Consider the following 21,779-nt stretch of genomic DNA (forward strand, 5'->3'; position numbering starts at 1 on the left):
TTGGAATAGGCTGGGCTGTTAGAATAGAGAAGTATTTGTGCCTCCTCACAACAATAGACTAGAGTTGTTTAATTTATTTAACATTAAACTACATTTCGCACCCTCATTTGAGTCCAAATTAAATCCTGACTATAATTTGTGAGCGCAGATCTGATTAATAAATATAATAATAATTCTAGATTGCATTTAGAATGTAAAAGCATGTACTACATTGATTTTGTACCAGTGTAACAAATCTGAGCACAATGGGATTTGTCATGAGGGAAAAGTCAGATATTCAAAATCTGCTTTAACCTTGTAATTATTCAGGGATTTTGGGAATACATACTGTAGCAGTCACTCACCACATTACACACAGTTTAATTAGAAATCTGTTCGTTCTTATTTTCATCTGAGAATTTAATCAGGGATCACAGCCCACAAGTTGTGAAAAGGTGATCACTATTTATATTCCAATCTATCAATCTACACCTATTATATATAAATATAAAGTATTATTTGCCAGGTTGAGGCCCTGGAAGACTTGTAAAATAAGAGTATGGGGTAAAATGATGCAACAAAAGACAGAGAAATCCTGAAGGAAAAATGTCTTTGTTGGAATTTTATTCATGCTGCTATAAACAGGTTTATTTTTTAAGTTCCCCTGAGCAAACCATTAGAACAGATCCATGTGCCCCAATCTCATCAATACCGCCTGATATACATAGCAAACGCCCTGTGAGGATGAACAGCTCAGCTGCCAGACTCAGGCTTCTGAGATGACAACATGTAAACAAGTGTTGTTGTGTTTGTTATTGTTGTTTTTAGTTCATGCCAGTGACAGGAAGCTTAATGATATGGAGCCTAAGTGGTAACGTGGCAAGTGCAAGACTGGGTGTTGGATGCCTCACATACACACATGTACACAATTGTAGCTGCCACTACCAGCCGCACACACCATTCACACACACTGTGCATGGCGGGGGCCTGAGCGAGACCAGATTGCCTGTTCAGAGAGTGTCAAACGGTCAGACTGCTGAGCTCAGCATGCGGCTGATGTATACTTCATGGGGAATCCAAAAGTTATGAACCAAAACAGAGACACTTGCCCTTTTTTCCAGAATAAAATCTGATCTGTGAGCGTTAATAATGCAACTACAATAGGTGATATACTGTAGGTAAATTATTTTGAAATCCAAACCATAAACAGGTCAAGGGAGCTATAGGGCAAAGTGGGGAAAGGGCAGGAAAGTAATGAAATTCATGAAAAAGTTATCGGTTGAAGCTCTATCTTATTATTATCCAATATAGCAACGGCCTCTGTCTGCTGAACTGCTGGCCTAGCATTATTAGTTAAAAGAAATATGAAGCTCTCGCTGTTTGTTTATGTGTGTGTCAGGTGGATTGTGAGAGACACCACGTCATCACGGCCGCAGAGTTACTGGACGCCTTCGGGAAACAACCCTGCTGGGCGCTGCTGCCACAGCAGATGATCATGTTCTCCTCTTTGCCCTGCGACTTGCACAGCCAGCTGTCTGGTTATCAGGTCCAAATAGTATCTCACCTTCACACACTGCCTCACTCCAAACAGTTCCTTGGTTAGGTTGGTTAGATGACTTTCTGCTCTTACTTTACTCTATTCTGCTTTGCTGCTACCCATTTGCTTGCTTTACTTTTTAGTCATACTGGTGGCGTGGCTCTATGGATGGCAATGTCAGTCTGTCGGTTGGTTGGTTGGTTGGTTGGTCTGTCAGTCCACCTTCTGATTTAGACTGAAGTATCTTGACAACTATTGGATTGTTTGACATGAACAGTTGTAAAGACATTCATGGTCCCCAAAGGATAAAGCTCACTGACTTTGGTGATCCCCTATCTTTTAATCTAGAGCAACCATGAGGTTGACATTTGTGGTTGTGAGGGATTGCCATGAAATTTGGTACAGACATTCATGTCAGAGACTGTCCAAAAGCCATAGGAGTTATGACTCATCCAACAGGAGCAAAGGATGTAGTCAGGTAATGATATTATAGACCAACAAAGTTAGTGTAGGGTGGAGGTCTGGGTGGATGGATGGATTAATCACATATTCAGCTATTTTTGTAACCATGGTAACATAGGTCTTCTAATCTTCAACTACAATATTTCCTAACCAACTAAGGACTTATGATCTTTCCCTAACCAAGTTTTTCTTGTGCCTAAACCTAACCAAACCTTAACCATAGCATTCATCATAAAACAATTCAACAGTGATTTTTTTATGGTTTTGGAAGGCACGAACAAATTATGTGGTTCTGCCAATATGGGCATCGGATAAGAAAACGTGTGTGTCTTTCTAAAGGGCAGTTCAGTTACAAACAACATACTTTGTCATTTAATTTGGAGGACTTGTTGTCATGTTCCCCTCAGGATGAATTATAATTATTTTGGTGATCATCTAAATTTTCATCTAGTGCTACCATCAAGTCAGTGTATTAGCTTGGCCAATACAGTTAGTAAATGTTAGCATGCTAATGTGACACCCACAAATGTATGGTCACAATTGTAATGTTTGAAATCTGATTATATTTTTCTGTGAAAGGGATCAGGTTTACATGTATTTTAAGTTTATACTTTTACGATTTGTAGTATTCGCGCACAACGCAAGGGAGTATCGTTAAGTGAGCGCTAGTTGTAACAACGACCGAGGCTTCCGTCCCTCAGACAGAAGACAGCCTGCTGAACGAACACAACTAACGTATCCTGTCTCTCCTTTTCCTGAACCAAAACAGGTTAGTAAGTATGTGTTACTATGCTAAAATGTGTTTCGAAGCACTATAAAACTAGTTGGAACATTATCTGAGAAAGTTTGAGACCGAAAATGTGTGTTTTATTTGTGTTAGAAACTTGTACTTTCTGTACACTAGCAGAGTTTTCCTAGCTCCGGTGTGTAGCTAAATGGAGTCACAAGATGGCGCCGTGTTATGTCGCTACTTTTATTTATTGCTACCGTAACTCCTTGACATTGATATATGTGTATTTGTAAAAATGTATTGTTTATTAAGGTTTTCATAAATGTGTTATGCAGGGTGAAAGGAGAAGCAAGTTAACATGCTTAATTACAGCTAGTAAAACACATCAAGATCACAACAATGTTGGTGATACTCAGTACTTTGTGGTTTAAAAACAGAGTTGTAAATTCATAGAAATACTATGTTGTGTCAGTGGTTAAAAATATCCCTTTTGCATTGCAATGTGAATAAGAAGAAAATTGTGGAATTTGTGAATAAGAAGTTAATATGAAAAAGATGTGAAGTTTGTTAAAATGAGAGAAAAGAAAAGAAAGTTTTATAAATCCTGTTAATAAAGACAGAAGACAGCCTGCTGAACGAACACAACTAACGTATCCTGTCTCTCCTTTTCCTGAACCAAAACAGAGCATATTTATCTGTAACAGGTTACTCATGCTTGAGGCCTGTAACAGAATTTTGGAGGCACCGCTGGGATCGGCATCTGACGAGGGCTGATGTTGATCCTTTAATCTACGAACTACAGGCAGAGATCACAGGACAGGCCTACTGGAGTGGCTGGTGTGTGACTGAGGCAGCTACGGGACCACAGCTTGCGAGAGAGGGGACCACAGCTGGAGGAGTGCACTGCTGGTTGGCCGAGGTGACTGGATTGTGAGACATTGCTGACCAATGACAATATGGAGGACGCCGAAAGAAAAGGACTGACCTGGAAGATAAAGAAAAGCCTGCACACCCTGACCGCAGAAGAACTGTTTCAGGTAGCTGGGAACATTCCACCGGCTCTAGATGTGGATTTTTCATGTGTAACTGAGGGTGACGAAGAGAGTTGCTTTGATTATGTATGTTCATACATGGACTGTAAAACATTACTTGAGTTAGAGGACCAGGGACTTTCTTACTTATTGTCTTTGAAAGATGATATTACTGAGCTAATTTCTCGTCGTGTTACCAAAGTCAGTCAGCCCATAGTATCAGGTAATGAGAGTTTTCCACTAACAGCAACATCTACGCCCACTCTAGCAGCTCAACAGGACAGTGTAGAGAGTCATGTTGTTGACACACATCCTGTTGATCCAGAAGCAGTTGAGTATCAAAAGCTAATGGCTAACTATGTGGCTCTAGTTATGAAGTTAGCTGAGTTTAAGACTGCAGCACCAGAAAAACATACACCTACCTTCACTGACACACAGTTATCACATCCCAGAACAGAGAAGAAAACTGATAGTCACCCCACAACAGACCCAAACAGCTTCAGGCCTGATAATATGGTTTCCCTAGGAGACCTATCATTCCTTCAGCGCAGAGAGTTTAAAGTACACAGCGGTCAGGTTGGAGACCATACATCAGACATCACTTACCATGGGCTATGTAAGCAGATTGATGAGGGACGCAAGCCAAACCACACAGAGGGTGAGATCATCCAAGGTGTGCTCCGCATCATCAAACCTGGACAGTTTAAGGACATGTTGATCAACAAGGACGACTTGACTCTCTGTGAGCTTAAGAGCTTCCTGCGTTCACACCTGAGTGAGAAGAGCGGCAGTGAGTTATTTCAGGAGTTGATGAGTACCAAACAATATGATGAGGAGAGTCCCCAACAGTTCTTGTATAGGATAATTGGGCTGAAACAGAAAGTTATGTTTGCATCCAGACAAGATAACAAGGACATTGAATATGAGCCCCGCACAATCCAGAATGTTTTTCTGCGCACCATTCATCAGGGCCTTCTCCCCAAGTATAGCGACATTCGCAATGAGCTCAAGCCACTCCTGTCTGATTACACTGTTCCAGATGAAGCACTGATAAGGCAAGTGAACAAAGTATCAAGTGAGAGACAGCGGAGACTAGGACACTGTGCTCGCCAAAAGGTAACTCACGCTCACAGCGCTCAGCTTGAGTCAGAGAAGGACACAGAAAAACAAACAGACTACAAATCAAAGAATAAAAATAAGGCAGTAGAGGAGCTGAGTGCAAAGGTTGATGCTCTGACAAAGATGCCACAAAGACCCCTGACAAAACATGCCAGTGCCCACACACCAAGCCAAAACAAATAGCAAAGCAATTTGGTTGCCCAAACTGTGTTGAGAAGGGGGCCAGTGTATGTAACCATTGCTTCATATGTGGTGAAGGAGGCCATAGAGCAGTTGGATGCCTAAAACGGGGGCAAGCAAAGAACGTTGGCAAGCCAGCTGCTGATGCACACTCACTAAGCAGCAGACAGGAGCACCCCCCCAAATCAGAGACACAACAAGAAGAACCTCTTCATGTCAAGTGTGTAATTGCCCTGGTCGCAAACACAAAGACTGAAGTAAATGAAAAAGTGGCTCAGCTTGTGGGAAAGAAATGTAAGATAAGGTGTTACATTCACAGCTATGCAGTGGACTGTTTATTGGACTCTGGTGCCCAAGTCAGTCTCCTGGACCGCCAGTGGGTGAAGACCTACCTTCCTGATCACAACCTGCGTCCATTGGCTGAACTCCTAGGAGACAAGGGTCTCAGTGTAATAGCTGTCAATGGTGAGCCATTACCTTATGATGGCTGGGTGGGGGTGATGGTGAGTCTTCCAGGCAACAGCGACCCCAACTTAACAATACAAGTACCTTTCCTCGTGAGCAGTGTACCCATGGACCGTCCCCTGATTGGTTTTAACGTGATTGAGCAGCTGATATTGGGGCCGGAGGAGGGAGAAAATCTGGTACCTGCCCTTGTGAATCTCCTTCGTGATGCAATGAGTCTCCCAGATGACAACGCAGCTGCGCTAGTCAACTTCATCCAGGCGAAGCCCACCAGTGACAATGAAGTGAGTCAAGGTGCGTTGAAGGTGGGACTGAACAATGTGGTTATTCCAGCTGGTCAGGTCAGACATGTTAGGTGTAAAATACCACCCACATTTGACACGTCACACCCTCTAGTACTTTTTGAACCCAATGAGAGCAACCCACAGTTACAGCAGCTAGATGTTGGTGATAGCTTAATAGAGATTAGTCAGGCTAAAGTCCCCTATGTTAGAGTTCCAATTGGCAACCACACCAAACACGGGGGTCTCTCTCCTCTAGGTCTATTCTAGAGGAGCATTGAGCCAGTAGCCAGAGTAATACAGACAGACAAGTTAGACCCCACTAAGTCGAGTGTTACTCCAGAAGTTGAGCGAGAAGAACCCCCTAGGACTCAACCAGACAAGACAGGTAGCGTAGCACAGGAATGGGACCCCCATTGATTGTGAGCTCTTTAAGTGAGGACCAGCAGAAAGTCGTCAAGAAAATGCTGCGGGAAGAATCGGGAGCTTCGCCCGAGATGATGATGATGATATGGGCTGTATACCCAGCTTGGAAATGTCCATCACCCTGAAGGACAATACTCCTATTCAAAAAACATATACCTCCATCCCGAAGCCTCTTTACAAAGAGGTAAAGGAGTACATTGAGGATCTTCTGGCACGGGGATGGGTTGTGAGGTCAAAATCTCCTTACTCCGCACCGGTAGTCTGTGTACGAAAGAAAGATGGGACACTCAGACTCTGCATTGATTACCGTCTTTTGAACCAGCACACCATCTCAGACCGGCACCCCTTGCCAAGGATCCAAGACATCACTGATACTTTAGGTGGGTACAGTTGGTTCTCCATTCTAGATCAGGGGAAGGCGTACCACCAGGGATTCATCGCAGAGGGGTCACGCCACCTGACTGCATTTATCACTCCCTGGGGTCTCTTTGAGTGGGTGCGTATACCTTTTGGACTGACTAACGCACCCGCTGCGTTTCAACGCAGTATGGAAGAGATGCTCGCTCCCCTGCGAGATGAGTGTTGTATTCCCTATTTGGATGACATACTGTGCTTTGCCAGAACATTTGAGGATCACGTTGACGGGCTGAGGAAAGTTCTCAGAGCACTGCAAAGCCATGGAGTCAAGCTCAGGCCCACCAAATGCGACCTCTTCAAGCAGGAAGTGAGATATGTTGGTCGTTTGGTCTCAGCAGCAGGTGTGCGCATTGATCCCAAAGACCTGGAGGCAGTGTATGCCCTGAAGAAGGAATCACCTGCTACTGTTGGAGATGTGCGGAGGATTGTTGGCTTCTTGAGTTATTACCGATCGTATATTCAAGATTTTTCCAGGATGGCCGCGCCAATCTACGAGCTCCTACAGCCTAGGAAGAACCAAGAGTCACAGTCACAGGAAAAGCTGAGGGCACAAAAAGGAAAGGGTACACAGTTACCATCCAGAACTCCAGTTGTATGGACTGAGAAACACCAGGAGGCACTGAGTAAATTGATTGATCAACTGGTGAATCCTCCTGTCCTTGCCTACCCAGATTTCGAGTTGCCGTTTGTGCTCCACACAGATGCGTCTGATAAGGGACTTGGAGCTGTCCTCTACCAGAGCCAAAATGGGGTAATTGGATACGGCTCAAGGACCCTTACCCCAGCCGAAAGAAATTACAGGCTACATTCAGGCAAACTAGAGTTTCTCGCTCTTAAGTGGGCCGTTTGTGAGAAATTCAGAGATTACCTGTATTACGCCCCACATTTCACTATTTTCACAGACAATAATCCCTTGACATATGTCATGCGTACAGCTAAATTGAACGCTGTTGGCTTCAGGTGGGTGGGTGAGCTGTCAGATTTCAGATTTGACATACGGTACCGACCTGGCAAAGCAAATGCCGACGCAGACACTCTTTCAAGATGCCCTCTCGACATTAATGAATATGTCAAAGAATGTACACAGGAACTGTCCAAAGAAGCTGTCACTGCCACATGGGAAGGCCGCAGAGCAGGAGAGGATGGAGATGTTGCCTGGATTGCCGCCTTGACTCTAAGACATGGTGACCAGCTCGAACCAAGCAGTAGAGAAACAGTACGACCTATTGACCTTGCTGAACTGCAAAAAGCTCAGAGAACAGATCCGGTGATAGGTGAGATTCTGAAAATGAAAGAGTCAAACAAAACACTCACAGATGACATGAAACGTATAGTAAGGGGAACTGGCAGGAAAATGATGCATGAATGGACAAGGCTTCACATTGAAGATGGGGTTCTCTACATCGGAAGACAGCGAGAGAACGTCAGCTAGTTGTTTACCTGCCAGCTTCAAGCCACTAGTGCAAACACAAAATTAACGCACGCATGGGCCATGTTGGTACTGAAAGAGTCCTCAGCTTAGCAAGGCAAAGGTTCTATTGGCCTTATATGAGACGAGAGATTGAAGCTTATGTTACCAAGCAGTGTCCATGCATAAAGAAAAAAAAGCCAGCGACACACATTCGAGCCCCAATGGCTAGTATAACCACCAGCTCTCCAATGGAGCTTGTTTCCATCGACTATTTGCATTTAGAGCCAAGCAGAGGAGGTTACCAGTATATCCTAGTGGTGGTAGACCACTTTACTAGGTATGAACAGGCTTATCCTACGGCAATAAGTCCGGAAGACTGCGGCAGATCGAAGATCTTCAGTGACTACATTCCAAGGTATGGCTATCCCTTCAAGCTTCATCGCCAAGCAAGGCGAGTTCGAAAATGAGCTCTTTCGGACATCTGCACACTAAAAGCGCGAGTAGGAAACTCTCGGACAACTCCATACCATCCCCCGGGGAATCCTGCTGAACGGTTTAACGCACCGTGCGCTACAGATGATGCGGACCCTAGGTGAGGAAAAAAAGGAAAGGTGGAAAGACTATCTCCCACAACTTGTCCACGCGTACAACAGTACACGCCATGAAGCGACTGGGTACTCACCTTTCTTCCTGCTTTTTGGTCGACACCCACGGTTACCTATAGATTTGTTGTTCAGGATGACCAGTAGTGATGAACCCCAAACTGCAAGAAGTTATGCTGAGAAATGGGCAGAACGGATGACTGAAGCTTACCGGATAGCATTAGATAACAGTAAAAAGTCCAGTGCTCGTGGTAAGAAGTATTATGACCGACACACAAAAGGGGTAGTGCTGCAACCAGGAGACCGAGTACTGGTACGAAACCTGAGTGAAAGAGGTGGTCCCGGAAAGTTAAGAGCATATTGGGAAAACACCATCTATGTCGTGAAAGAACAGATCAGTGACAACCCAGTTTACAAGGTGGTCTCAGAAATGGATGGGAACAAGTCACGCGTCCTGCATCGCAACTTGTTGCATCTTGTAAATGACTTACCTGGTGATCTACCAGCAGCACAAGAAAAGACAAAAACAGTACCAAAGAGGAAAGTACCAAAACCACCTCACAGAGAGACAGGACCTCCGTCAAACAGTGAAACAGGGTCTGATGATGATGACAGTTCCATCTACTATGAGCTAAGGTATAACTTGAGGAGTGGAAACAGAAAGGATGTCGCACTGACCAGTGAACCTGCCTGTGTTCCCTTAAGGAACCCTGCTCCTACTGAATGCTGTCAATCAGCCAACTGTGGACAATCAGTAAGGAGAAGAGGAGCAGGCAGAAGACCGGTCACAAGAGAACAAAAGGAAGCAGGGAACAGAACAGGCAGAACAGCGTACAGTGAACCTAACGAGTGAGTGAAGGAGAAGAACAAAGGAGAAATGGAGAGCCAAGGGTCATTCACACACCTTCCCAGGAACGTGAAAGTGGGATTGATCAGCCTCTTCCCGGAGTGTCACAAGTAGAGCCTGATCTGCCTCCAGACACTGAACAGGCACTCAGAAGGTCGACTAGGACTAGGCGACCAGCAACACAGTTCACTTACAATACACTGGGCCAGCCCTCCATCCAGGGACATTCATCCGTTAGTAGTGCAGTAGTCTATGAATCACCAAACATGACACCTTGGTACATCCAATCATACCCCCTCACACCCTACTCTTTCCCAGCACCGTATTCTGTCCCATCATACTTGCCACACCCTTACACCTGGCCAGTATTCTATAACAGACCCATCTATACAGGTAAGGAGGTTGAGGAGGGACTCTGAGTGTACATATTTTGTGTGATGTTGAGTAATGAGTTCAAATGGTAAAATGTCAGGAGCCACATTTTTATTTTTGTTGGGGGATGTGCGAACACCCACACCCAAAATGTATGGTCACAATTGTAATGTTTGAAATCTGATTATATTTTTTCTGAAAGGGATCAGGTTTACATGTATTTTAAGTTTATACTTTTACAAGTGTAATTATGCACTTACGCCACAAGGGGAGTATTGTTAAGTGACGCTAGTTGTAAACAACCACGAGGCTTCCGTCCCCTCAGACAGAAGACGCCGCCGGCTGAACGAACACAACTAACGCTATCCTGTCTCTCTTTTTCCTGAACCAAAACAGGTTAGTAAGTGTGTGTTACTATGCTAAAATGTGTTTCGAAGCACTATAAAATTAGTTGGAACATTATCTGAGAAAGTTTGAGACCGAAAATGTGTGTTTTATTTGTGTTAGAAACTTGTACTTTCTGTACACTAGCAGAGTTTTCCTAGCTCCGGTGTGTAGCTAAATGGAGTCACAAGATGGCGGCCGTAATGTCGTACTTTTATTTATTGCTACCGTAACTCCTTGACATTGATATATGTGTATTTGTAAAAATGTATTGTTTATTAAGGTTTTCATAAATGTGTTATGCAGGGTGAAAGGAGAAGCAAGTTAACATGCTTAATTACAGCTAGTAAAACACATCAAGATCACAACAATGTTGGTGATACTCAGTACTTTGTGGTTTAAAAACAGAGTTGTAAATTCATAGAAATACTATGTTGTGTCAGTGGTTAAAAATATCCCTTTTGCATTGCAATGTGAATAAGAAGAAAATTGTGGAATTTGTGAATAAGAAGTTAATATAAAAAAGATGTGAAGTTTGTTAAAATGAGAGAAAAGAAAAGAAAGTTTTATAAATCCTGTTAATAAAGACAGAAGACAGCCTGCTGAACGAACACAACTAACATATCCTGTCTCTCCTTTTCCTGAACCAAAACAGAGCATATTTATCTGTAACAGGTTACTCATGCTTGAGGCCTGTAACACTAACACGCTGAACAAAGATGTTAACATGTTAAACGTTTTACCTGCTACACATTAGCATATTAGCATTTGGTTAATTTCTTATGTTGTCTATGTCCTGTTATTTGTTACTGTCTTGTCGTTTTCTCTTCTCTATTTTCTTTATTGTGTGCTATTTTTCTGTCTTTTTCTGTGCTGTTTCAGTAATTCATTAAGGCATTATTTAATCAACTCTGTCGTGACACTTTCATTACTGTAATAAGCTGTGATTCATTTCAGTGGGTGGGAAAAAGCGACACCCTGAATACTAAAGTGACACATCGCCAAATGAGAGAGCAGCAGCAGGGTTGGCCGGACAGGGAGTCCTGTCATCCATCAGTCTCATCTCATCTCACTTTCCTGGTTGTCTTGACAGAGCGGAGCCCTTATCCTCTCTGTTGGTCAGAAGTCTGAAAAACAGTTTACTTGGCTCTGTCTGCAGGCTCGAACCAAAACAAACAAGTTTTATATGTGAGACGTGATACTCCCCAAAAGAGATATGGTGGCAATTAAATGAGTCAAATGGTATTCATATTCATGACACGCAAACAAATGAGCACACCATTTGTAAATAGGTACATTAGTCTGCCAAGTGATGATTTTGCCAAGTTTCGAGGACAACCGCAGAGAAAGCAGCCCTCTGAAATAGTTAAGAGTATTACAACGTAGATTGTAGGATAATCTGAAACCTAAACACTGTGAAAACAGAGAAAGAACCAAGCAGATTGAAGCCTTTGAACTGTAAACTGGTAGTGATGCCAAAACCAAACAGATCACAGTGATTAAACCATCTTCCATCTAATACTGAAGACATTAGTTCCAGTGTACTCATGGAGCTCAGATAACAGGCTGCAGGTCACACTTTTGATGGCTGCATTGACAGGAACTGAACTGCCCTTTCATCATAAAATTAAATATAATCCTAAAAAAACAGAGAAACAAACCGCAACATTCAGCACCTGTAAGCGCACAAACAGTAATAAATGCGGAAAGCAGACATACACTACACGGCACAAATTCCTACTAAAAAACAAGGATACACAAACAAAGAGTACAAGCATGAATCTCTCTATTGCAAATATGAGATGATGCATGACCCATAATCCACAGGCATAAAGTAATCTGAGCGAATGTGCATTTGGATTATCAGTCTGGAACAGTCTAATCTGAAACACTTCTCAAACTGGTTGACTGAGAGGTCATGAAACAGCTTCAGCCATGTGGAGATGGAGTGTGTCAGTCTTATGATTACGATGAGTAGCAGAAGATAAATCACTAGGAGTTGATGTGTAACATGTAACATTCCTATGGTCACTGTCTGATATTTAGAGTTCCCTTGGCTGCTGCCACACCTTTCTCTGGGAGTCAATGTTACTTTTTTCATCATGATGCACTCATGTGACAATTGCTATGGCAAGTCTACCAGCACTCTGATCAGATTCAAGATGTGCAAATTTACTTTTCTATCATACCCATGTTTCCTCGTTCTAACTTGTCAACTATACTAATAAATGTATTCATTGATGTCAATGAAAATATCATGGTATCCTTGGTGATACTGATTTAAATCTGTAAAACAATCCTGGAGTATTTGAAGCTTTGGCATATCCAGGCATAATCTAATAACACACTTTCAGAAGAAAAGTCATAGCACTGATCTAAATTAATTTGGGCTTGGGATCTTACGATTGGCGCCCTTTTCTACACTGTAGCGACAACCTAAACAAATGTCATGTAGATGATGACGCAAGTGTAGTCGGGTACGAAACAACATTGCTAATGTGAAAGCTGAACATGGGGGAGTGGAGAGGAGAGGTGGGGGGGGGCAATTGTACTTGGACATGGTAAGAATAAATTGTACCTAATACGCCCTTTTTCTTGTTCCATGAAAAGAAACGTGACCTGTGTCTCAAAATACATTTCGTATTGCACTGTGGTGTATTGAGGCTATCAGCAGGCCTGCCGTCAGGGAGGGTCAAAGGGTACAGAAGACCTCTGCCCAAGGCCCAGGGGAGCCCATGCAAACATCTATGGTTCCTGAGGGTGTGGATGAGGGGCCTAATTTGAAAAATGTTATCCGATATTTTAAATGGCAGCTCCAAACAGAAGCCAAAATCTGACATTAGCCTATTTTAAAAGATGTGTTGCCTTTTTGGCCCTCGTCCTCCCTGTGTCACAGCTGTGTGTCTGACTGCATGTTCTATCTCTGATGTAGAATCTGTGGGGATTAGACTCCCAGTAAAGGGACAAGTAGCTGCTCTGTTACACATGAAATTCCATCAAATTAAATTAATGCAAAAGACTCCAGCTGCAAATGTTCACAGAACATGCTTTTTTAACCCCCACCCCCTCCCACACACACACACACACACACAGACACACTTAGCTGGAAAATGTACATTAATGGGTACACACACTGTGCATATATATACGTGCTCACACACACTCTTACTGTAACAGGAACTGACACATCCTTGTGTCTGTCCATTTGCTAATGTCCCATATGTGCTCGCTTTGTTAGAATTCAGACCTTATGTCCGTCTGCATTCTCTTCAATGAGTCACACAGTGCGAGTGCATCCCTTCTGTGTAAATAGAGCAGGAAAAGCCATCCTAAAATAGAATACCTGATAAAATCAGTTTGTTAAAGTCACTACATTTTATTATTTCCTGTTTTATTTATTTTTTAATCAAATGTAATCAAGTGCTTTTTTCATGTTTTTTCAAGTCAGATTTAATTTACCTGAATCAATTTTCAACAAATCCTGTGGATGTGAACTTTGGCTAAACTGATTATTTAAATAAATTGGTGTTATATGTGCCGAAAATAACTCTATATAGGTGGCCAAAATCACAGTAGTACTATTCAAAACACATTTCCTGACTCTAATGCTTTCTGGTGTACTGAGGCTTCTGTGGTAGGAGAGATTCAAATGTTAAATGCCAGCTTATCCATGTAATTGTTTAACACTGGGTCATAATGTCGATGAAGAAAGAGGCCCTTATTCCTTCATTTTGAGAGATTTATGTTTACTGTTCACTTTTTTAGTTGTGGCTGTCCTTGAAATACTGGTATTGCAACAAGATATCACGTCACCTCAACAGACTGAGTTTAGAAAAGCATAGAAATGCAATGCAAACTTACAGTAAAATACTAACTTCAAGAATCATATTTCATGTACATGACTCTTAAGGTCTGATGTTCATCTTGCCTTCTAAGTTGTCTCAAACTCTGAAGGAATATTAGCATTTCGTATGAAAAAAAATACGTGATTTCATTGCCATGCAGCAGCTGTTTCTAATCTAGTAAAATATTTCTATGATCTGTTTGCCATTAAAATGCATATTGCTCTGACAAAGAATTCAAACTGTGAAAGTTGTTGCTTTTTATCTTAATACTTCAACCCTGCTTACATCAGCCATCAGTAGTTTCCAACCTTGTGCCTTAGCATCCAGTCAAAGATACAGCTGAGGTTATGTATTGGAATTTGATGTTACAGTTAGGGGGTTGAAAAGACAAACTATGCAAAAGCACAGTTGGGAGAGTTTGGTCACCACAAAATAAAGAGAAAAAGCTGAACACACAATGTGGGGCATTCCTCAATATTTTTCCTTGAATTATTTTTTCCCACTTTAACTGCACACTCCTTTGCAGCTGTGAAAGAATGGAGGAGTTGTCTGACAACTCTCAGAGTTGTGTTAAGTTTGCTCCGAACACCCAGCGGAGGCATAAAAGATGAGAAGCGCTTCTTCCAGAACCCCCACTTCTTATCTCTCCTCGAGCTATGTGGGTTGACTCTAACAGTAGGAAGTCGGGAGGCTGAGCGCAGACACAAAGACATGGCAAATTCACAAATGAACAGCTTCATGTATCAAAGCATTAAGTTCACTTGACATTTATTACCAGAGTTCATATAAGCAGAAATAATTACTTGATCTATCGAGAATCAAATATTTATGATGACATGGCCGTGGTCATCATTAAAAACTTTAATTGTAAGTGTATTTTTGACCTTGGTCATATGTAGTTGACAAAGCAATCTCACCACATTGCACATTACCAATTGTCACAGAAGTGTATTTGTTTGAATGTTCATTAGGCTTCTCATCCATGTTGGCTTTACATTTGAGATTGAAAGTTATTTCTTTTGTCCAACATCTCTATGGTTTATGACTCCTTTTCTAAAGTAGGTTCTTTCATGTTGTAAACATGGAGAGGCTCAGTCTGAGGGGAACAGTTTTTACCATAATATTCTACACTGCACATTCACTCTAGATGAGGGTTCTAATGGGGTGTGAGTAAAACCTCTAAATAGTAGATGCCTATACATTCAGATTTTGGGGCAATTTAAACTAAACAGGGTTGCCAAAATCCCCTCAGAAATTGCTGTAAGTTCCCAGATGACACTCTCACAACCACTGTCAGGACTGTTCAGATGAAGGATGCCTTAAACCTGTTGCTCCTGCTCTTTGCTTTACAGTAATATAAAATAATTTAAAAAAAATGAAATAAAAAGCCTCCACCTGAAAGACATTAACTTTGTTTGCATGTTGTTACAAGATGAGTGACAACAGCAGCCACATACCATACATTAGCATTGTCTGGAAACTGTTGTCTCCTTTCAATACTAATCGGAGACATGGGGGTCAGGAGGGTTGGTGCCATAATAGATAACCTGTAATAGTACATGACCATTTCCTGAGACAGTAATCACAGTACAGTAAGGACAGTACAGGAGCAGCCCTGAAAGGAAATTATGAGTGAAATGACCTTCATTAACATCAATAGATTAGCTTTCAAACGATTTAACAATGTGTCTCAAGCTCTGTCAGAGGAATTCAATGTGAGTATGTGTATACTTAAAAAGTACACTACTACTACTACACTGAAGTAAATATCCAGTTTGAATGACTTTCAGAGTCTGGATGACTTTCAGCTTGTCACTCAACATGTTAATACCGAAACATCATTTGTGATTCTTTGGACTGAGCTGTCATTCACAAGAGCTCTGTTCACATTCAAACACATTTTCTCAAGTGAGAGAGGTAGCTTTCAAATGCACACGGTAAAAAAATACAATACGTGCTCTCATTGCAGTTTGCAACTCCAACATCTATCATACATGCACACCAAAGTAAATCTTCTTGAGTCCTGTTTGACTTGTATCGCTGTAGATAATAGACAGTACAGGGACATCAGCATTAAAAGTAGGTTGCCTGAAAATAAAGTCTGGGAGAGAATGTTGTGTAGCACACAGAAATTAGATCAGGAGAAGTGATTCTACACAACTCCAGTGAAAGAAACTAAATTATAGCTAAGATTTGCTAATTAATCTTAATAATAATACTTAGACAAAAATCATAAAAAAATAAAATAAAATCATTTTATCTCTATAAGGTTGTGTTGGCTGATGTCCCTCACATGTGCAGCTCCTATGGCATATAACCTTCATCTTTTAATTATAGTTTAGCAGTGTACATTTAAGCCATTCCAATATGTGCATGGGTGCAGTGCCATCTGGTGGTGATAGACAGTACTTTCCCAATATTATGTGATCTCTTCTTTTTTTACTGTCCCACCACTGACTGTCCTGCCAGCAGTAAACCGTGATAAAAAATGTGAATCTAAAAAATATTACGTATTATCAAGAAAAATAGTTTATTTAGAAGATAAAGGGAAGGCTTAGAGAAGCAGTTTTCATTTTAATACTTTACAACACCCGCTTACATTGCTGTGAACAATGCCAGCAAGTTATTTACACTCTTCCTGGTAGTCACAGTAACAATGCACTGAGCAACACATCATAACACAAAGCACTTTCAACTGGTGAACAATGAAATAAAGAGCTGGTTCGAGATTCTGAGTTTTATGTGATTTTTTTCATAGGTTTTATTACCCAAACATGGAAGTTAAAAGACAATTATGAAACGGTGTCATTAAATGTAATGTAATAGACAACCAGCTGCAAAGAAATAACTTTTCCCCATCATATGGCAACTATCCAGTAAACAACCAGAGCCACCTAAAATTCAAAATGTCAAGGTAAATAAGCAGACACAATGAGTTACACACAATGACAAATTAACAAAGCCATGTCTACCCTATCAACACACACACACACACACACACACACACACACACACACACACACACACACACACACACACACACACACACACACACACACACACACACACACAAAACTCAAACTGTCTCTCTCATGCTTCTACGTCATCTAAATGAGCATCATTTTTAAAAGGCACACATACTTTATAGAATCCTGAATTTTACGTGCTATGTTCAAAGTAAAGGGCAGGTAAAAACACTTGAGTGATTTTAAGCATGTACTAAAATATCAGGGAGGTCAGTTATTTTGCTTCCTTCCCATGTCAATCTCTAGTTGTTCTCCGTGCCTACCCGGACTCAGTCAAGCAACTGTGGAACCTAAATTATGATCTCAGGAAAAACTGACTAATTCCAAAGTTAACGTTCAAATCTGTAAATTGCACCTCAAAAAAAACATCTCGACATCTGATAATCTTGTCTGTAACGCTACTCCCCTTTCACTTGCCCTTTGTCCTTGCTCTTGTCCCGTGGTAACCGGCCCATGTTATAAAATTCTAAGTTTGGTCTCATGTCTGTGAGGTGGGCGAGCCGGTTGGACATGGCAAAGAAAGCAGTGATGGCAGCAATGTCCCACGCATCCTCACGGTCAAAACCCACTTCCTCCAAAGACTGGAAATGCTGCTCTGTAATGGTGTCGCAGCGACACACAGCCATCGCAAAGTCCAGCATGGCACGCTCCCGAGGTGACAGCTCTGCATTCTCATAGTTAACGACGACCTGCGTGGAAGTAGGGATGGAGCTAATTAGAAAGAGCGGGAAATGTATGTGATTTAATAAAGAACTTCTTTGAAACCCCCCAAAATGTGTTGTGCTCTGATTGATCAGTAGCGGTTTCTGGCACGGGCGAGGCGGGCAGCCGTCTGAGGCGGCAGTTTTTCATGGACACATGGGGGGTGGAACGAGCACTTAAAAAAAAAAAAAAATCCTCAAAAGCGGTTTTCTACTGTATTATCTATAATTTCACCGTGTGGGAAATTGGCAAATTGGCACCCCTGCTTGCTGAGAAGGTACCATGCACAGAGAAGCTGTGTGAGAAGGGGAAAGGGGAGGGGGGAGCGGGGACAGTTCACCTCTGGCGCTGAAACCGTTGGTGCTCCGCTAATACTGAGCACCCACGAAGCTAATTGCGGTTATGTGTCGGTTAAACTTTTCATCTCCAATCCTATCCTGAGTTGAAAGATAGCCTACTTTAACTATTATTGAGTTGATAGGCGTGTGTGTTTGTGTCGGCTGTCTGAAATACAAACATTTTTTTACTGCTCTTAGGGGTGCGCGGGTAATTCAATGTAGAACCGCCAGTGTGATTGATTAAAATGCCCAACTGACAACAGTAACTGTGTATTATAATAAGCAAAGCAGAGGCAAGTAGTAGATCAATTAAAGATTTTACCTGATCAGAAAGAGTGGGTTTCTTAGAGTAGATGCGGTGCAGTGCACTGTGGGATACCACGCAGTAAAGACACTTGTTGTGGATACTAGTAGCCACTACAATCAGCTCACGATCTGCCTTGGTTAATCCGCCTGGAAGACATTACTTATCAAATGAATGTGAAATCATGTAAAAATAACACCCATTCACACAACAAGAATATAAATATAATGTACATAGCATCAGAGATGGCTGGCTGGTTTTAGTGAACAAAGTTATCCAGATAACTGAGTAAACTCCCTCTTGGTTCAGGTCCAGGATATTAAAGAAGTGACCACAATACCAAAAAGGTTTGGATTCACATCTATGAGAACTCTGAGGTTGTAGTGTGTGGTTTTAGCTGAAGTGGAGTGGGATACTTACAGGTTAGCTTTTGTTCCAAAAATTGTGTTAATGTTAAAGCTTTTTTATCATTCACTTTTGAAAAGCTGAAACATGACAATGGGGTGCTTTGTACCATATTCCAAGCCTTAATTGGTCTACCCTCAGGGTTCACATTTTTCCTTAGTCAATAAGTCACGGTTCACATGTGGCCTTACTAAGCACCCATTCAGTTTTATTTCACAAAACAGAAACAAAACAAAGTGAAATTGAACTTTAAAACCCAATGAAATAAAGGCATAGCAACAAAAAATCCTAATGTGCTCTGGAGATCTCTTGCTGCAATGACTACTCTGGTTTTATTATGGCCATCTCCCTATGACCACAAGGACTCACTCTACCTGCCAACAGCATTGGCAACTCAGCGCATTTGTTGCTACATTTTTGAGACCCCATTGGTGACTTTATGTAAAACAAGAGCCAATGGACACTTGAAGTAACTTTATGAGCACACAGTATTTACCTAAGTTTTTTAAGGAGTAGCTTAATACTTCCACATGAGTCTGCAAGCTTCCCTGCTTCTTATGGCTGTGGTTGACATCTACTACGTTTGTATATGCTTAGTGAGTAGCGGAGAGCAGACACCATGCAGCAGCAAGACACAAAAAATATACTCTCACTTACTCTCATAGTGGCAACGCCAGAAATTCCTAACTAGAGCTAAGAATGTAAATTATGTTTGCAAAGCGAACGTGCCTGAAAGCTAAAGATTCAGTGCGAGACAAGATGCAGTCTGTGTCATTGATTCGGCATGTCTGAGCACCTTTTCACCCTTACACTGGGTGCACAACAAAACCCACAGTGCCTGTTTAAAGCGCCAGTCTGTATCGGATGGGAGTTGTTTCCTCTCCACATAAATTGTCTATTTTGTTTCACTACCTGATATTTACCGGTTTCTACCAGACCTTAGTTGCCATAGCTTCGACCACACTACCTGCCACTGTTCATTCATCAACTAAAACTCATTCAATATCACACCTGCCTCCACCTGTTTCAGCTGCACTCCAAAAGGGGGTTTCCATGCGCCTGCTGTCACTAAAATGCAGCACACAACCAGAAAAGCCATAGTACAGCCCTGTAAACAGAGTCAGCAATACTGCTTATAAAGGTTTAAGTTTAGATTAAAGCTTAGCATGTCATATGGGCCCAGGAACAGAAATTAGATGTTTATACTGTTTCAGGGGCCCAAGCGCTGTCCTCAGGATGCCTAGCATTTCTATCACCGCCCTTACCACTTGCACTTACTGTCACGACAACAAACACACACCTGACTCTTTGTTCATTAGTTCATTGTAGTAAGCGAAGAAGGCTCTGAACTCTGCTGGTCTATGGGAGAGGACTTTGAAGACATTGGGCAAAAAGCCTCCCTGTAAAGAAGGAAAGGTGAAGTTTAGCAGGTTGTAAAATAAGACTCGTGACAATGTTTATCTGCAGTTAAATGCCTCATATATTAAGGATGTGTTTTTTTTGTTTCGTTATTTTTTTTTTTTTACCTTTGACTCAACCTCTTCCATAAGCTCCACTATATCATAAGGTAGCTCTTTCTTGTAAGGAACTGGATAGCGACTGATGTTCTCCGGTGGCGGGTCGCTGGAGAAATGTCTAATGCCCGCCGCCGCCTTCACCCGAGACACGCAACCCGACCGTAGAGACGCCTGGTCGGAGGACAGGAAAGTCACACGAGTTCAATACAGAAACTGCACTAGCAAAGCAGGGAAGTAAGTACGAGAACTTACCAGCTGTGTGAACACAGAGGGACGAAATAACTTCGAGACGAGGTTACTCGCCATGTCAGTTGCCTTGCCTGGCTGGAAAGTGACCGTCAAAAACTAGCTGTCAGCTAGCTAGGGTAGTTTCCAGTCTTTCGAAAGCGATTAACAGAAGTCAAGCAAATACTTATGAGGTATCGACGTTACTGCTGCTAATGTAACTTAGTACAATAAAAACAATTACCAGTCTTTTCAACTGTCAGTGGTCATTGTTGTTAAATTAATATAATGGGTTATAAGCATCCAATGATCATGACAGCGTTAACCACTTCAGTTACCTCTTGTGTGGTTAGAATATTTTGTTTTGCTTCTTCCTCTTCTTCTTTGGTGTTTATTGGCGGTTCTGTTTTGCTTCATGACATGTCAGATGTTGACTGACAAGTCAAACAACCCAATCATAGAGCTGAATTGAGTCACGCCTGCAGTCTGTCCCCGCCCTCGTGCACTAATCCTCCTCCCCACCAAGCCCCTACAGATAAATAGTATAATTTATGTTTGAGATGAAAAGGCATACTGCACATTGAATGAGGTGGAATTGAAAGATCTTACACTTTACATATTTGATGCATATTATTATATTTTGCACAATATGCAATAGTTTGCATATGTTTTGTCTTGTTTTTTTATGTTATTAATTCTACTGTATTTATAAACTTGTATTGCATTAACTTTAATAAATAAAAAAATTAAAAAAAGACGGGTGTTTAAAGATAGAGTTCAGGAGGCAGGAGTGGAATCTGATTGGGATACTGGGATTAGAATGAGAGGGAGAGGAGATAAGAATCACCAGGAAGGCACTAATTCAATTTTAAAAGACACAGGGTGGAGTCGAATTTAAGATAATTGTAAAATGACATGATGTTACTCCTGTACAGTAGTGGCGGTTCTCTTAACATCCATGGTGCCTCCCAATATTAACTAGACCGCATTAATTAGCCGTACCACATCATCTGTCACTGTCTGACTATAAATCCAACATGCACCATACGATATAGACACAAATGCGCACTACTGTACATCCAGTCCATCTGTTTGTTGGCCATTGGTGCTTTTTATATACATTTATATAATATTTGTATAATCACCTATTTCCACAGACAAGTGTGTATGAATA

The 21,779-nt window shown here is 41.7% G+C and overlaps 2 protein-coding genes across 3 annotated transcripts; one reads left to right on the forward strand and one right to left on the reverse strand.

The window, feature by feature from the left end:
* Positions 1 to 2,669: 2,669 nt before the first annotated feature.
* Positions 2,670 to 6,018, forward strand: LOC120566253. Its single transcript, XM_039812566.1, has 2 exons — positions 2,670 to 2,747; positions 3,393 to 6,018. The coding sequence occupies exon 2, from the start codon at positions 3,665 to 3,667 to the stop codon at positions 5,039 to 5,041; it is 1,377 nt and encodes a 458-aa protein (XP_039668500.1). The 5' UTR covers positions 2,670 to 2,747; positions 3,393 to 3,664; the 3' UTR covers positions 5,042 to 6,018.
* A 10,624-nt stretch (positions 6,019 to 16,642) lies between these two features.
* si:ch211-175m2.5 (uncharacterized protein LOC568697 homolog) lies at positions 16,643 to 21,039 on the reverse strand. 2 transcript variants are annotated; one of them, XM_039814152.1, is made up of 6 exons: positions 20,944 to 21,039; positions 20,633 to 20,757; positions 20,390 to 20,551; positions 20,164 to 20,263; positions 18,477 to 18,607; positions 16,643 to 17,803 (listed from the first exon to the last, which is right to left on the reverse strand). In XM_039814152.1, exons 2-6 carry the CDS (start codon positions 20,684 to 20,686, stop codon positions 17,513 to 17,515), a joined length of 738 nt encoding a protein of 245 aa, XP_039670086.1. In that variant the 5' UTR covers positions 20,687 to 20,757; positions 20,944 to 21,039; the 3' UTR covers positions 16,643 to 17,512. The 2 variants fall into 2 exon arrangements, with proteins under 2 accessions (XP_039670086.1, XP_039670085.1); XM_039814151.1 differs by having other exon boundaries at positions 20,633 to 21,020.
* Between the last annotated feature and the right edge of the window lie 740 nt (positions 21,040 to 21,779).

This window comes from Perca fluviatilis, chromosome 10, assembly GCF_010015445.1.
Source record: "Perca fluviatilis chromosome 10, GENO_Pfluv_1.0, whole genome shotgun sequence".
Taxonomy (NCBI): Eukaryota; Metazoa; Chordata; class Actinopteri; order Perciformes; family Percidae; genus Perca; species Perca fluviatilis.

Excerpts from the sequence above, each read along its gene's own strand:
- LOC120566253 (XM_039812566.1), top strand. The coding sequence starts at position 3,665 with ATGGAGGACGCCGAAAGAAAAGGACTGACCTGGAAGATAAAGAAAAGC.
- si:ch211-175m2.5 (XM_039814152.1), bottom strand. The coding sequence starts at position 20,686 with ATGGCGAGTAACCTCGTCTCGAAGTTATTTCGTCCCTCTGTGTTCACA. Across the intron at positions 20,552-20,632 it reads CCTCTGTGTTCACACAGCTG|GCGTCTCTACGGTCGGGTTG; the intron begins GTAAGTTCTCGT and ends TCCTCCGACCAG. Across the intron at positions 20,264-20,389 it reads TGGAAGAGGTTGAGTCAAAG|GGAGGCTTTTTGCCCAATGT; the intron begins GTAAAAAAAAAA and ends CCTTCTTTACAG.